This window comes from Gymnoscopelus microlampas (genome assembly GCF_963454915.1).
Source record: "Gymnoscopelus microlampas genome assembly, chromosome: 15".
Taxonomy (NCBI): Eukaryota; Metazoa; Chordata; class Actinopteri; order Myctophiformes; family Myctophidae; genus Gymnoscopelus; species Gymnoscopelus microlampas.
In genome coordinates, this window is record NC_139952.1 from 27314771 (window position 1) to 27329535 (window position 14765).

Below are 14765 nucleotides of genomic sequence, written 5' to 3' on the forward strand. Positions count from 1 at the left end.
ACTTTGGTTATTTTACTTTATACTCGTGTCACGCTATGAGCTTGTAGATCTGCCCTTTTTGAAAAATCTTGAAAATGTGTGCAAATCTTTGAATATATATATTTTCAAAGCGAACATTTTGAACTCAAATCTTTGCTTTTCGGGGTCCCTGGAACAAAATATTTTTAGATGGGGGGGGGGGGGGGGGCACGGCCTAAATACATGTCATTGTGGGTGGTCCTTGACATGAAAAAGTTTGAGAACCACTGATTATAGCAACATATGTTTTTAGAAAAACATATTAGGATTTAGAAGACATTTGTAGAATCCCCAGAAGCAAAGACTTGAGTTACAAATGTTTGCCTTAAAAAAAAATATAAATATTGAAAGATTTTCACAAATTTTCACGATTTTTCTAAAATAGCAGATCTACAAGCTCATAGCGCTATGAGCTTGTATCTGACATTTTTTGAATAGCCAAAGAAATCTAAAAATGACACAGAGATGCGTTCCCGGTCTTAATAGGTTAACAACACTTACCACCCACACACGCAATGCCGCAGACAGCACATGCATTATGCAAAGACAAGGCAGAGTCCATGTATGCAACACTACAACACTACGACCACGTCCATCTGCTATAAACTCTACACACAGCAGGACTCTCATGACGATGGTCATATTTTCCAGCTTGCAATTTCAAATCTTGGAACATTCAAAATGCATTAACGTTGTCGTTCTTTCCAAAACAAGCATCTTATTATATTCTGTCTTCCGACTTCCAAGTGCATTTGCAGGAAGAGGCGGCAACGTTTTAGGCAATTCCGGCTGAAAATTAGAACATCTTTCGGCGGTCCACAAATCCCTCTCCATAATTCATCGAATGCATTAATCCCGTCATAAAATTACGCTGGAAACAAATTAAAGGGCTTATTGTCGGGCGCGTCAACTTTCATTTTTTTAATTATTAATTTGAAAATGCATGGCAACATTCCTTCAATTTGCTAATTATGCCTGAGTGAAATGCCATTTAGGTGTAAAGATGAGGCGGTGTTGATGCTGTCATTGTGTATTATATAGCTCTTCTACAAACTCATTATTACAAAGACTTCTGATGATGGAGGGAGAGAGAGAGACACAGAGACAGAGAGAGAGATGTTTTTTTTTGTTTGTTGTTGTAACCCTTTTTTCACCCGGTGCCAATTTTCTAAGTGATCCTGGGCACTACACTCCCCCCACAGCCTAGGGAGCCCAGGGCCGAGCTCATACCTCCTCAAGCTCGTTCCTTCCGGTTGGACGTAGCGTGTGGAAGGAACACGTTATTCCAACCAGTTCCCTTCCCCTCCATCATGTACCCCGGCTGTCATGGGGGAGGCGGTATAGTGATAGTGGTAGTAATTACTACATGTTTTTGTGAGGGTATTAACTACCCTAGGAGACACGGGGAGAGCATGCAAACTCCACACAGAGTAGGCCCTTTCGCCAACCCCACCTAGGGTATGGGCGCTGATGACGCGGAGGAGAAGGCACGCTCTCAGTACAGAGAGAGATGTTATTCACATGAACCCTTGCGGTCCTATTCTGGGGCAAATTTATTTTGATTGATTGAATACTTTATTAACAAGTGTGTTAACAGTACAGGTAGTACAGTCAAAGGTTATACTAAAATCATAACACAACAAGCTTGTTTCCATTGTGGTCCACTGTACTCAATTCATCAGCATCAGCATCTAATTCAGTGACAATATTATACAAGCTCACAATGCGTCGTGTTGCGACCTACAGTGAGCTTGTAAATTGGCTTTTTTTTTTGCCGAAGACTTTTGATGTGGAGGGGTTAAAGGAAGGTACCAAGTATAGTCCCCTGAAGGACACCGGCCAACTAAATATATATACTGTAGGGTTTAGTGGTTAAGATAGAGACAAAGACAGCATGCAATGGAATGACATAGATGTGGAACATATTCATGTCACTAGTGCAGTAGGCCTACACATTGTCAGTGTGTACAATGTACTATGATGTCAGTATCAGTTATCAGAATACTTAGTGGAGTACTTAGTGCAGTACCCGTTATCGGCGTACTTGCAGTACTCTTTATCAGAATACTTAGAGCAGTACCGGTTAGCAGAGTACTTTAAGTATGTACTTACTGTAGTGCAGTAGCCGTTATCAGTAGTACTTCATTTTTTACCTTCCCTCTCTTTTCGCTTCTCACTCTACTTCAATCCACAGAGAGAGTCTTTAAACTGGCACATTAGCCATTTATCTTCCACGGTCTGTGTAAAATTAGAATGGAATATACTTTTAAACACTTTGAATCAGTGCATGTGTTCATGATTCCATACGCCTAGCGCTTAGGTAACCTAAATCACTAAACTCTATTAGAAAATATACGCTGTTGTAAACACATCTCTATTCTCGTCTGGGTTGGACAGTCAGCCACTGGACCACAGAGAGTCACCGTAAAATCTTAATTGTTAATTTATCTGGGAGAACCCTATGGGTCCATTTTAATTAGAGTTACATTAACACTCCAGATTTTACAGCGTAGTAATGTGAGAGAGAGGCAGGGAGAGAAAGGGAATGGATGCAGTGACAAGAGAGATGGAAACTTATGCCATGTACTCATAGGGGTGGAGAGAGAGCGCCACGGGGGAGAGTCAGAATGAAGAACAGGAAAATGAAGAACGTGGGTATGACAATATGAGGAGAAATGAGAAAGAGAAGACGTGTGGCTTTCATTTATTTTAAATCTGTATTGTTCCACCAGGGAAACTCGATTTGCAGCCCTGAGTTTAAAAACCCATAACAATAGTTGCAACAAAGTACAACTCGACCACCAAAACATTCACCCACAGCATCAACAATCACAACGTGATGAGTACAGACCACCAGTCCATCAAATCCAAAACAATAAGACCGTTGTTTTGTCATCTGTTCCCCTGATCTGAATGTCAAATAAAACTCTGTTGGTGTGTGTGTGTGTGTGTGTGTGTGTGTGTGTGTGTGTGTGTGTGTGTGTGTGTGTGTGTGTGTGTGTGTGTGTGTGTGTGTGTGTGTGTGTGTGTGTGTGTGTGTGTGTGTGTGTGTGTACTACACTCCTTCTCAGATGTAAATTCACAAGGGACAGTAACACTTTAAACCACTGGTTCTCAACGTGGGGTGTGGGGACCCCCAGGGTCCTTGAGGGGGCCTCCAGCTAAATGATTCATAGTTAGGAACCAAATGGACACACACATACACACACACGTCTCACCTCTTCTTTGAGGGACCCTCCTCACAGTATTCACCACTGCCATCCAGGCTCTGGGAGCGCAAGGAGCCATCTTCCTTATGGCTGCCCTTCGACCCTGAGCCGTTCAGCTGTCCATTGGCCAGGGAACCTGAAGAGGGAAGAGATGGCTGGAGGTTAGAGGTCATCCAGCAGCTACTTATCGCACTGCTGCTGCCATGATGGCTTCTGTCATGCGCTCAGTGCATTTCACAACAATACTCTCAAAAAGAGACAGTACTCACATTCACACCACATTTCCACCTGGACTCACAATGTCAGTCTGTAAACGCTTCACTCAAACAAAGACTGAAAGACTCCCAGCTTTCCTTGCTCAAACTGGGTGGAAACAATTAAGAGTAAAAACAACAGCATTGCAGAACCAATCCAAAGTCTTTAGGGCTGTCCTTCATATTGAGGCATGATTGGCTTCCAAAGCAGTGGGCTTAGGGCTACTACACACACTGCAAGATATTTGCTCAGATTGTGCTGTCGGGGACCTTTTTTGGCGCTCCCCCGATCTGACGCAAGATCGGGCTTCGCTTGCTGTATGTGAAAGGCTTTGCGAGACTATCCGGCCGCGATCCTAGCACTGGGCGATGCCTTCCAGAGCGTTTCTACATATCTAGCACGTTTGATATTTGGCTTTGTCACCGACTGGAAATCATACAGTATGAATGGGGTTGCGATCACTCCCCCGAGGAGATCCGTGCTACAGCCAATGAGAGCACAGTACCGGGAGGGTCATGATCGTGCCGCTCCTGCACGCAACAAAACATGTATTGTCATTTAATCCCCCCGCATAGTACCACAATATTACCGTCCAGTTGTATAATTCAATTCAATTCAATTCAATTTTATTAAAGTGTCAAATCACAACAAGTTGTCTCAAGACACTTTACATGTAGAGAAGAGACCCAACAATCCCACCCTGAACAAGCAATTTTTGCGCCAGCGATATCTCCATTGAGATCTAAAAACATTACAAAACAGAATGAGAGTGTGAGCAAGCGGGGGGCTGTTTATTTGAGAGGAATTGCAAAGAGAGAGAGAGAGAGGTGTGTGTGCGTGTGCGTGTGCGTGTGCGTGTGTGTGTGTGTGTGTGTGTGTGTGTGTGTGTTAACAGACAGATGGATAGATATAGACCTTTTTTGATCCCCATGGAAAAATTCTGGTGTTACAAATATTGGTAAAGCAATGTTGATATTGCAGTATTAAATATAGCTAGCTACGCTATAAAAAAAATCTTGAATCAGCAGCATGGACCAGGAAAGTCCCAACGCTACGCAACTGGTGTTGTCATAAAACATTTGGAACACGTGCGCTCCTTCTCTGTTGCAGCCATGGTTTTATGTTTTAATATGTTGCAGGTATGAGGGGATATAATTCCTTTGTCACTTACTGTAGGCCTACATGTACATAAAGGTTTGTCGTCATCAAGATAGGAATACTTTTTTTTAATCACCGTGAATGACAGAGGAAATGCTTCTGAATTGCATTGAGCATAGCTGGTTTGTTTTTTTGAGAGAGAGAGAGAGAGTGAGAGAGTGAGAGAGAGAGAGAACCTTTTTGTGAGACGTCGGTTAAAATGAATTGGAATAAAAACAAATGTATGTATCGGGTCTGGATCGCATCCTGGTCAAATCTTGCAGTGTGTAATCCCTTGTCGGTGATCAGGGGCGTCGTTACGCGGGGGCTTCTGTGGCTATAGCCACCAATGTTTTATCCAAAGCCACCAATAAAAAAAAATGTAAAAAAAGTTTTTATTTTTTAATTTTTTAATTATATATCTATAACCCTAACCCTACCCCTAAAACCGAAATAAAGTATCAAAAAAACGGGGGGGAAAGTACCCAAATCCGCCGGGAAAAAAATGCGCAGCCTGGGGGGCTAAGCCCCCAACCTAGTAGAGACCTAGCAACGCGTCTGACTTGTGTAGTGTGAAATGCTGAACGATCTGATGACCCCCCGACGACTTGAACTCATTCACTGTAGTAGGGTCCGAAAGTGAGGTTCTGTGACCATCCTTTGGCAAGTACGTTTTGACGATTGATTTGACCTCTATGGACCCTTTAGAAAAGATTTAGCCCCCAGGTCCCTCCCAAAAATACCGGCATTTTTTGCTAGACAGCCAAATTCAAAATGGCGCCCGGCGCCATCTCTAAAAATTAACTTTTGATCTGAATGACCTAGAATCATGTATGGAGGCACTTTTCCATACAAGTCAACCATGAGGATTCCAAATCTGACACAATTCTAATTGTAAGACCTCGTTTTGACTCCGAAATTCAAGATGGCCGACATCCAGTAGAGTAAAAACTTATACCCAGGGGGCAAAGGGGGGTATGCTGCATTTGCCCTGCCATAAAAGGTTGGCCACCAGAAATAATATCTATGACCCAGTAGGATCACAACCTATATGGACAACCCGGTCACCTTGCTGCTGGAAATCCAATATGGCCGCCTCAATATTATCAGAAAATAGCTTTGGCAATAACTTTTGAACCAGATGGGCTAGAAATAAAAACTTGGTGTCTATTTCATGGTTTCAGAGCATGAGAAACTCAATGGAATACTTATCTTTATGATTGGGTGTGTCTGGACCTTTCATTTGCATATTTCCAAGATGGACGCCACGCGAAAATGAGTTTTACTATGACTTTTACAGTGACAGCTGACTGTTATGGCAAAAAGTCTGCTTTTTAAGCAATATGAACACATTTGGTTGAGCTTTAATTTATATGTTGTCAATATGGCTGCAGTCATAAATAATGTATGGTATTACATTTTCCCTCAGATGTATTGATTTATAGATCTATAGTTGTGGGGATGATTGCAGAGAAAAATCGGAGAAAAAGCCCACAATGTATCTTATGTATCATTTTAATAAACTAAATACAATATAAACAGACACATGCACACTCCAAGACTTGCCAAAAACTTCAAATTTAGGGCTATACAAATTAACATAGTGGTATGCATTCAAGTAACATAACAAAAGATAGACTACTTAGTGACAAATAGAGTAAAGGCGGAGTTGAGGTTGCCTACAAAATGTTCATTTTGACCTCTATGGTGCTGTCTTGCCTGCTTCTAAAGCCAATGATACTATGGTACAATACTATTCACTGTCACTGTTGTCATGTGTTGCACTGATCCTGGTGCATCGTGTCTCCAGTCCCTGGCAACGGCATCCTAAGTAGCATGGCTCGGTAGATGCAAGGGGGACTGCATTGCTAGCACTGAGAGACCATCCATACTCTGTGAAAGAAGGAATATCCGGCTTGGCGACATGTGCACATTTATCTATTATGGTTGCTAGAACAGCTCTTCTCAGGTGCAGGTCAAAGGCATTCTCTGTCGGGGGCAGCAGCTTTAAGAGGGTTGATCTATTATTGAGGAACTTGTACACTCTAAGCTTACTCAGGTCAAAATCCTCCTGGTGGTCCGCTTTGGATGTATATACAGCAATTGTGAGGTCTCGTGCCTGATTGATGTCTGTGTCATTGGCATGGATGACAACTCTGTCAACTTTGTCATTCTGGACACTGTACAGGGTGTGGAGTATTATTCTTGTATCAGCCTCCTGTTGTGTGGATTCTAGTGCAGGGACATCTTCAATAGACCCCTCCTTGATCACCACACTCCTTGTCTCTTCTTTAAACCCCCCACCCAGGTAAAGATGTGTTGGACCAAGGGCCGACTTAAGTTTCACATTTTCACACCATTCGTCACAGAGGAAACTCAATAGGTTTGCCTTGTTAGCTGACACAGCAAAAAACTCCTGAGGATCTGGAGCTGTGTAATGCATACTGACTTCATATTCTTTGGTAGGTTTTGGTCAAGCATACAGTATCTGTGTTCTTGCTCAGCTGTCTTAAGACTAGGTCCACTGTACCGGTCAAAACAGAAGTGAATGATCTCTGTGCCAGCAGGCACATCATTCAACAGCAGACGTTGGTATCGTTCAGCGATTGTTCCAAATGCTTCACCTTTCAGGAACGACCAATGGCGCATGGCATACATGGCATCAATAACTATGCTGTTTTTATGTCTTCTGTAGGCAGGTCAGGGATGCATGCAACTTTGGTCTCCTCTTTCAGGACCTTAACAAGGCTTGCCTTGGTACCTGTTCTCATCCTGCCATCTTCCTGGAAGAGGGAAGGGGGGAAGTCACTGCACTTGTGGTTGCCTATAAAGTCAACAAGGTTGAGTTCTCCACCACTGGCTATGATTTGGGTCATGCGCAGGAGGGCAGTAATTTCATTGCTCTTGCAGGTGCTGAGGTTTTCCCCTTAGATTTTTTAGATTTTGTGTTTTGAGTGTAGAAAGTGTTAAGCTTCATTATGCTTGTCTTCTTCTGTTCACTGGACAGTGACTCACACAGTGCCTTCAGACCCAGTTCTTTAACACTCATCAAGTCGTCCTTGACTGTGGAATCAGCACATGTCCTGTAGATATGTTGATCATGGATGATGTGCTCACTGTAAATGGGTTAGTCTCCACTGCTGCCTTGACTACCATCTCTGCATCCCGGATTACACGACTCTGACCAGACTCATGGTGTGGGTCTGCCATATTGACAACATATAAATTAAAGCTCAACTGACCAAATCTGTTCATATTACTTAAAAAGCAGACTTTTTGCCATAACAGTCAGCTGTCACTGTAAAAGTCATAGTAAAACTCATTTTCGCGTGGCGTCCATCTTGGAAATATGCAAATGAAAGGTCCAGACACACCCAATCATAAAGATAAGTATTCCATTGAGTTTCTCATGCTCTGAAACCATGAAATAGACACCAAGTTTTTATTTCTAGCCCATCTGGTTCAAAAGTTATTGCCAAAGCTATTTTCTGATAATATTGAGGCGGCCATATTTGATTTCCAGCAGCAAGGTGACCGGGTTGTCCATATAGGTTGTGATCCTACTGGGTCATAGATATTATTTCTGGTGGCCAACCTTTTATGGCAGGGCAAATGCAGCATACCCCCCTTTGCCCCCTGGGTATAAGTTTTTACTCTACTGGATGTCGGCCATCTTGAATTTCGGAGTCAAAACGAGGTCTTACAATTAAAATTGTGTCAGATTTGGAATCCTCATGGTTGACTTGTATGGAAAAGTGCCTTCATACATGATTCTAGGTCATTCAGATCAAAAGTTAATTTTTAGAGATGGCGCCGGGCGCCATTTTGAATTTGGCTGTCTAGCAAAAAATGCCGGGATTTTTGGGAGGGACCTGGGGGCTAAATCTTTTCTAAAGGGTCCATAGAGGTCAAATCAATCGTCAAAACGTACTTGCCAAAGGATGGTCACAGAACCTCACTTTCGGACCCTACTACTGCCACGGACGACTTCTGACGATTTTTTGTCCAAACACCCACACTGCCAGGGACGACTTATTACGACGTGGCGGGCGGGGCGCTGCTCGGCAGCCTGCGAATGATCCAAGCACCACCGAAGAAGAAATCACGTGATCACAACAACAAAAAAATCTATGTGAAAGGTCAAATTTTCGTGGTTTTCTGTTATCTGCTGTTTTTCAAAAACCAAGCCACATTCAAACGGCCATAGCTCTGGAATGTGTAATGAGCCGACGGTCACGGAGAATATTCCATGATTTTTCAAAGGTACAGTAAAATTGCTGTTTTCGCTGGCAAGGGGACCGGAGACGAATTAATTCATTCATTCATTCCTGACAGTCAAAGAGTTAAAAGTTGTACAGTGTGTAGCTGCTTTTAGGTTCGTTAGCGTCCGTTCCCGCCGCTGTTCTAGAACTACCTTGCATTTAAAAGACCCCAGACGTATCGGCAGGAAGAGTTATCTGATAGTCTTTCAATGCAGGAAACATTTTCAAAGGACCCGATGCTGATGGGTCCTAACATTCTTATTGGGGTGTTCCCTACCCCACGAATAGCTTCAGGCTCAATGGGGCCAGGTTCTGGTTTGTTATTATTAAAATGTAATTTCATTAGAAGAAATGGGTCTGTCTCTGATGAAACAAGCCGAGCAACCAGCGCGCAGAGAGAGAGAGACAGAGAGACAGAGAGACAGAGAGACAGAGAGACAGAGAGACAGAGATAGATCATTTTAAATGTGGAGAACTGTCAAATATGTATATGTACCAGTCTCAGTTGGGTCGGGTCTGAAACTCACTGTTACAGGCCGGCTTCAGACTTCAGTAACTAAGCTGCTAAACCAAACTATCTAATAAGGGAGTCTGCAGTCAGAACTAATAAACAGACATGCTGACTGCACAGTAAATGTACACCCTTGGCAAACTATGATAGTATGACATGCAAGTACAGTCTATTAAGGATCACGCTCAAACTCTGAAATGACTGCAATCACACAGTCATTACCTGAGTTACACAACTTAAGAGCATTTTTCATGTTTTATTTATTGAGGATCGGTTGACCTGCTTGCTTTTTATAGGCACAGCCCTGCACCACATGCATAAACTAACATACGCTTCCAATCTGGTGAGCTGCCAAGTACAAACACAGTGTTTTACTGTTGGTCAATGAGCACCTCTACCTGGAGCACACAGAGGTGGAATGCCTTGCTTAAAGGCACCTTGACAGTACATAATGAAATCCTCAGTGTGTCAGTATATCCATTTATAACTAAGAGAAGAGTTATAGAGAGTGGACAAATGTAACCAAATCTAACCAAATGGACTTGCGGGTCCATTTTATTTATTCAATTATTTGAATAAATACAATTATATTTAACCAATCTGTATGGTAGAGTTTGTTAATACAATATAACTAGCACATCTGCAGTGGTTTGAGGTGGTCACCCTACTCTTCCATTGATACATTTAGGGTAGGTATAGTAAGATCATAAGCCAAGCAGAAGTCCAAAATTGTCCTGAAAAATTGGTCTCTCATGTAGGAGACCTAGGTTCGAAACCCAGGCAGGACATAAAAGTTATGGAATGCAGTTTCAACACTGATGCTGACTGGCTGAGTTCAGACTAGCAGTGACAAAAGCTACGAAACGCCCAAGCATGGCCAGCAACATTGCTGCCAAATCACCGTAGAAGTGTGGCTCAAGCCACACTGCGTAAGTGAAAAGGGCAGGGTTAAATAGAACAGGGAACTGGCTAACACCAATAATTAGTTTACGGAACAGAGCAGGAATAGTGGGGAGAGAGAAGGGGAGTGGAAATGATTAAACAAAAACACAGAGAACCGCGTCACTAGAGTGCTGAATAAAGTTGAAGCCAACTCAGTTGTTTTTGTTGTACGTCACGCCCGCCATGCGGCAACAACAGTTGTGCGTCAGTTTGTAGCTTCATGACGCTGGCTTCCATTTGAGAGTTAGAGTGTTACTCGTAGACTTGGCCTGGGAAATGTAATACAGGCATGTGCATACTGTAGCATCTTTCCAATACAAGCCGTCCTTTGTAGATGACACTGACATTTTATGTTGCTCGGACAAACCCCAGGAATCAAAGCCAAGGGCAATCAAAGACAAGATATTGCTCCACTTGGCATTCAGAGTGATCCCAATCGACTGAGACGTAATTAAATATTTAGCAAACCAAGTTAGACAAACAAAATAAGCCCCCAGACAGATTCTCAAATCAAAAGCAACAACAGGCAGGGAGAATTCCAATTAGGCCAAAAGAGGAGGGTGGAAGTCAACGGTAATTAAGAGAGACAAGACAAATTAAGTCAATTTCACCAGCCTTGGATTTCTACATGAGCAGTGCAGTATCTTGAAAAGTTATGTGGGCATGTCTGATTCAAAAACACAGCCTGAATGACTTCACTTATTAAACAGGCAGACAGGTTCAAAGCATTTTAAGTTCATGAAAAAAATGAATAAATAGAGGCACTGCAAATGTCATTAATAATTACAGAGAGACAGTGTCGTTAGGTTATCGGTTCTCTGCATAATTCAGAGCTGAAAACGACTTGCAGTAATTAGCGCCGCAGACTCAATGATGAATAATATCAAATGCACACTTTTTTTTACAAGAGTGCCTGCTTGACTGCACTTTGGACATTAACATCAATGCAGATGTCATCGCTTGCTGTGAAATACCAAAGAATGACTCAACGGACAGCATAAATGTTCCCGAAGCCCACGGTAAAATCGGCGCCATTTCAAACTCTGCCCGATCACCTGACGCTCCCCATTAGCCTGTCACTTCCTGTTGCTTCCTGTCACTTCAACAGGGAGGGGTGTTGGCTGTGCCGTGCCTCAAACTCTGCCCACCCAAGGCAAAAAATTCCATCTGACTGATGCTTCAAGGGATGCGTCAGTCATCCAGCACCACAAACCCCTAATAGTTGGGTGTCAAAGGGAAAATAAATTAGGGTGATAATGACGCCGGGGCGCCGGAGCGGTGGCGTGAATGACGGCCTGTTAGTAAAGGAGGCTACTGCGGAACAAGTCCAGGCACTGTGGGATCAGTGACAGAGAGGAGGGATGGTGTGGCCTCACGTTTAGTTCTTTCACACACACAGATGAGCACATGTGGAGCTGCTTGCACATGCATGGCTTAGCCAATGAGACCTATGTTATACTAGCTGATCTAAGCATGCCCAAGTTGAAATTGGTTAATTACTATACACTACATGTATGTGCTCAATCAAGCTGGCTGATCACACACAATAATCATAATCTTTCTAATAATAATCTTTAACGCAAACATTCTCTGTTAAACGCACATGAACTTTAACACTTATAGTATGATGTTTAAAACACAATTTTAGCATTTCTCACTGCATATATATATATTTTTTAAATTACATAGTTATTGTTTTATGTTAAGCATTTGCCAACTTTGTTTTGGTAAGAGCTTTATAAATAGTTTACAGTTTAGTGTTATTAATAATTACTAAATTATAAATAGGCATTCTGATTCTCTCTCCCCCCCTCTATAACACAAAAAAGAAATATATATATTATATTACACACACACACACACACACACACACAGTATATATCTCTCCGACTGTCCCTCCCGTAGTGTACAAAATGAATTCCGAACACAGCCCATAACCATGTCCTTCAGACCTGACCGAGCCCAACTGGCACTGCCAAATTTACAAACGTGAACCAATCCCGCCTTTATATTTTACCATTCTCCATATTTAAAAACAAATACACTTGCTTTGGTTACTCTGTGATGCATACGTACATTACTTGCCAGCCTCTCTCGCTCACTCTCACAGAACACACACACACACACACAGGGCAGGCCTGTACCTGAGAACAGAGGTACAGTCATCACTTCGGTCAAAAGGCATGGTGAGTAAGACCTTTGCATTGCTAGCAAGGCTTTATGTTGGCAATGGAAGCGACTGTAAGTCTATATGGGTGATTCACGACTCTACAATGCATTCGTTTGCACGAAAGGCCCCACCGACAGACCTTTATCATGCAATAGAAAAACAAAAACCATTCTGCTTCAATTGAAGTTTCACTCAATGCTCACGATTAGTCACCTTTTAATGAATGGTTATTGCAACGCAATCTTTATTCAAGTTCCATTACAAGGGAAAGTCCACCGCATTTGACCTTTAGGTTACATCTCTGCTAGAGAACACGCTTGAAGCATTTCTCTAGCTTTTTTCTCTTTTGTCTAAAATGTTTTAGTACATCCCAGTAGAAAATGTAATTAAATTGCATCACTGAAAACAGTTTATCCACTGAAGCCTTGTTGTCAGAAATTGGCAAAAGAAATAGTGAATAACTGGTCTACAAGCTCACAACATGTCTTAGTCCGGGAGTCAAAGGGTGATTTTTGGCTGAACGTGGTTTCGTCGGTAAAAGTTTTTTTCTCAACTGATTCTTGCTGCTGGGGGTCCCCTCTTAAGGATTCAAGAGGGTGCCCGGTGAAATCCCTTGGGCATTTTTTATTATTAACCCCTTAATGCCCAAAACACTAAAAATTCACCCAAAATAGACTTCTATGGTATTTCATGCAAAATACTTGATCTAAATGCTTAAATTTGGTTTCTCCAGTGTGTATCCATGTAAGTGGATGTGTACAGTGCATTAGATTTAATATGTATGCATTTTTTTATATTAACCCCTTCCTGCCCAGAACAACATAATCTTTAAACTGTGATATTGTACATGCACAGAAATCAAATCAAATCAAATGCATTAGATCTGCTTTCTACAATAGTGGAACTTGTTTCCTTTTGGATGAATGCACATTAACCCTTTCAGGCCTTCCATCTTGAGCATCCTGCACAAAAATATCTACAGAACATATTCCCCTGGGGGGGAAAAAGAAAAGAAAAAAACATTTAAAAAATATATATATATATTCCCCCAGCCCTAAGCCACCACTGCCTAAACTTATCCGCCCCAATAACCACGCGAGCCACCTTCCGGATAACCATGTCATTGGACAACCCGAGTCGGAAGACTCGGCGGGCCTGGGCTGCAGAGACAACCGAGCGGAGCTGCAAGAGGCCGATGCCGCCATCGGAATTGCATGAGTAGAGGATCCCGTTGCTAGACGATTGATGCAAGCGGAACCACTCCCTCACCCTGACCCGGATAGCCTTGTCTACATCCCTCAAGGGTGTGGGGGCGGTGCCTATGTGATCCGCGGCGTAAAGAACCCTCGGTAGGGCAAAGCGGTTCAACAGATCAAACTTCATTTGGGGATCGAGGGGGGCCCTGCCGATCCTGTCACTCCACGCGGAGATCGAGGCTTCGTAGGCCGGAGCCGAAAAAACGTCAAGCGGGCTCACTCTGAGGCCGAGATATTTCTCGTAACCAGCAGGATCGATCAGGTGCAACCGCTCACCGTCAAAGGCCCAATCGGTGTTAACATTGTAGGTGAGCCGGCCGCCCTTCTTTTCGATAAAGAACCCATGACACTTACCGGCGTTAACCCGCATGCCGGTAAGTTGGCAGAAAGCCCCCAGAATGTTCAAGTTTCTCCGCATGCCTTCCTTTGAGTCACTAAACAATGCTAGATCGTCAGCAAACACCATCGCCACCACGGAGACATCCCCGAAGGAGAATCCCCGCCCTTCGCGTTCGATAGTGGTGATTAATGGATCAACCGCTAGATTGAAAAGTAGGGGAGACAGGGAGTCACCCTGTTTCACACCCACCTTCATTTCAATGTCTGGTGTTGTCCCTCCCCCACACCTGACCCTCGTCGTACATCCATTGTAGCCCGCAAAGATTACGTCCGCCATGTGCCGGTCGAGACCCCGCCCCTCCAGCACCGCCCGGAGGTAATGATGCGAGACCATATCAAACGCTTTTTGGAAATCGATGAACACCACACCCAAAGGTTTGCCCTGCCCCTTACTGTGCTTTAACGTCGACTCGAGTAACATCAAGTTCTCCGAGCAGCCAGACGAGGGAATGAACCCCCGCTGTCGAGGGTGTAAGGGGCAGGCGGCTCTCATTCGCCCGTCGAGGATACGGGAAAAGAGACCGATAATCACCGAGGCGATGGTAATGGGCCTCCAGTTGCCAAGTTGGACTAGCTTGGCGGGGTCATCACTTTTAGGGATAAGCG

General features: G+C 43.3%; 1 protein-coding gene across 1 annotated transcript in view; it reads right to left on the reverse strand.

Moving 5' to 3' along the window:
• jarid2b (jumonji and AT-rich interaction domain containing 2b) overlaps window positions 1-14765 on the reverse strand; it is a 153685-nt gene that overhangs the window by 63503 nt on the left and 75417 nt on the right. The window contains exon 3 of the mRNA XM_084079879.1: window positions 3237-3363. Coding sequence (XP_083936005.1) covers window positions 3237-3363 — 127 coding nt within the window. The remainder of the gene's footprint in view (window positions 1-3236; window positions 3364-14765) is intronic.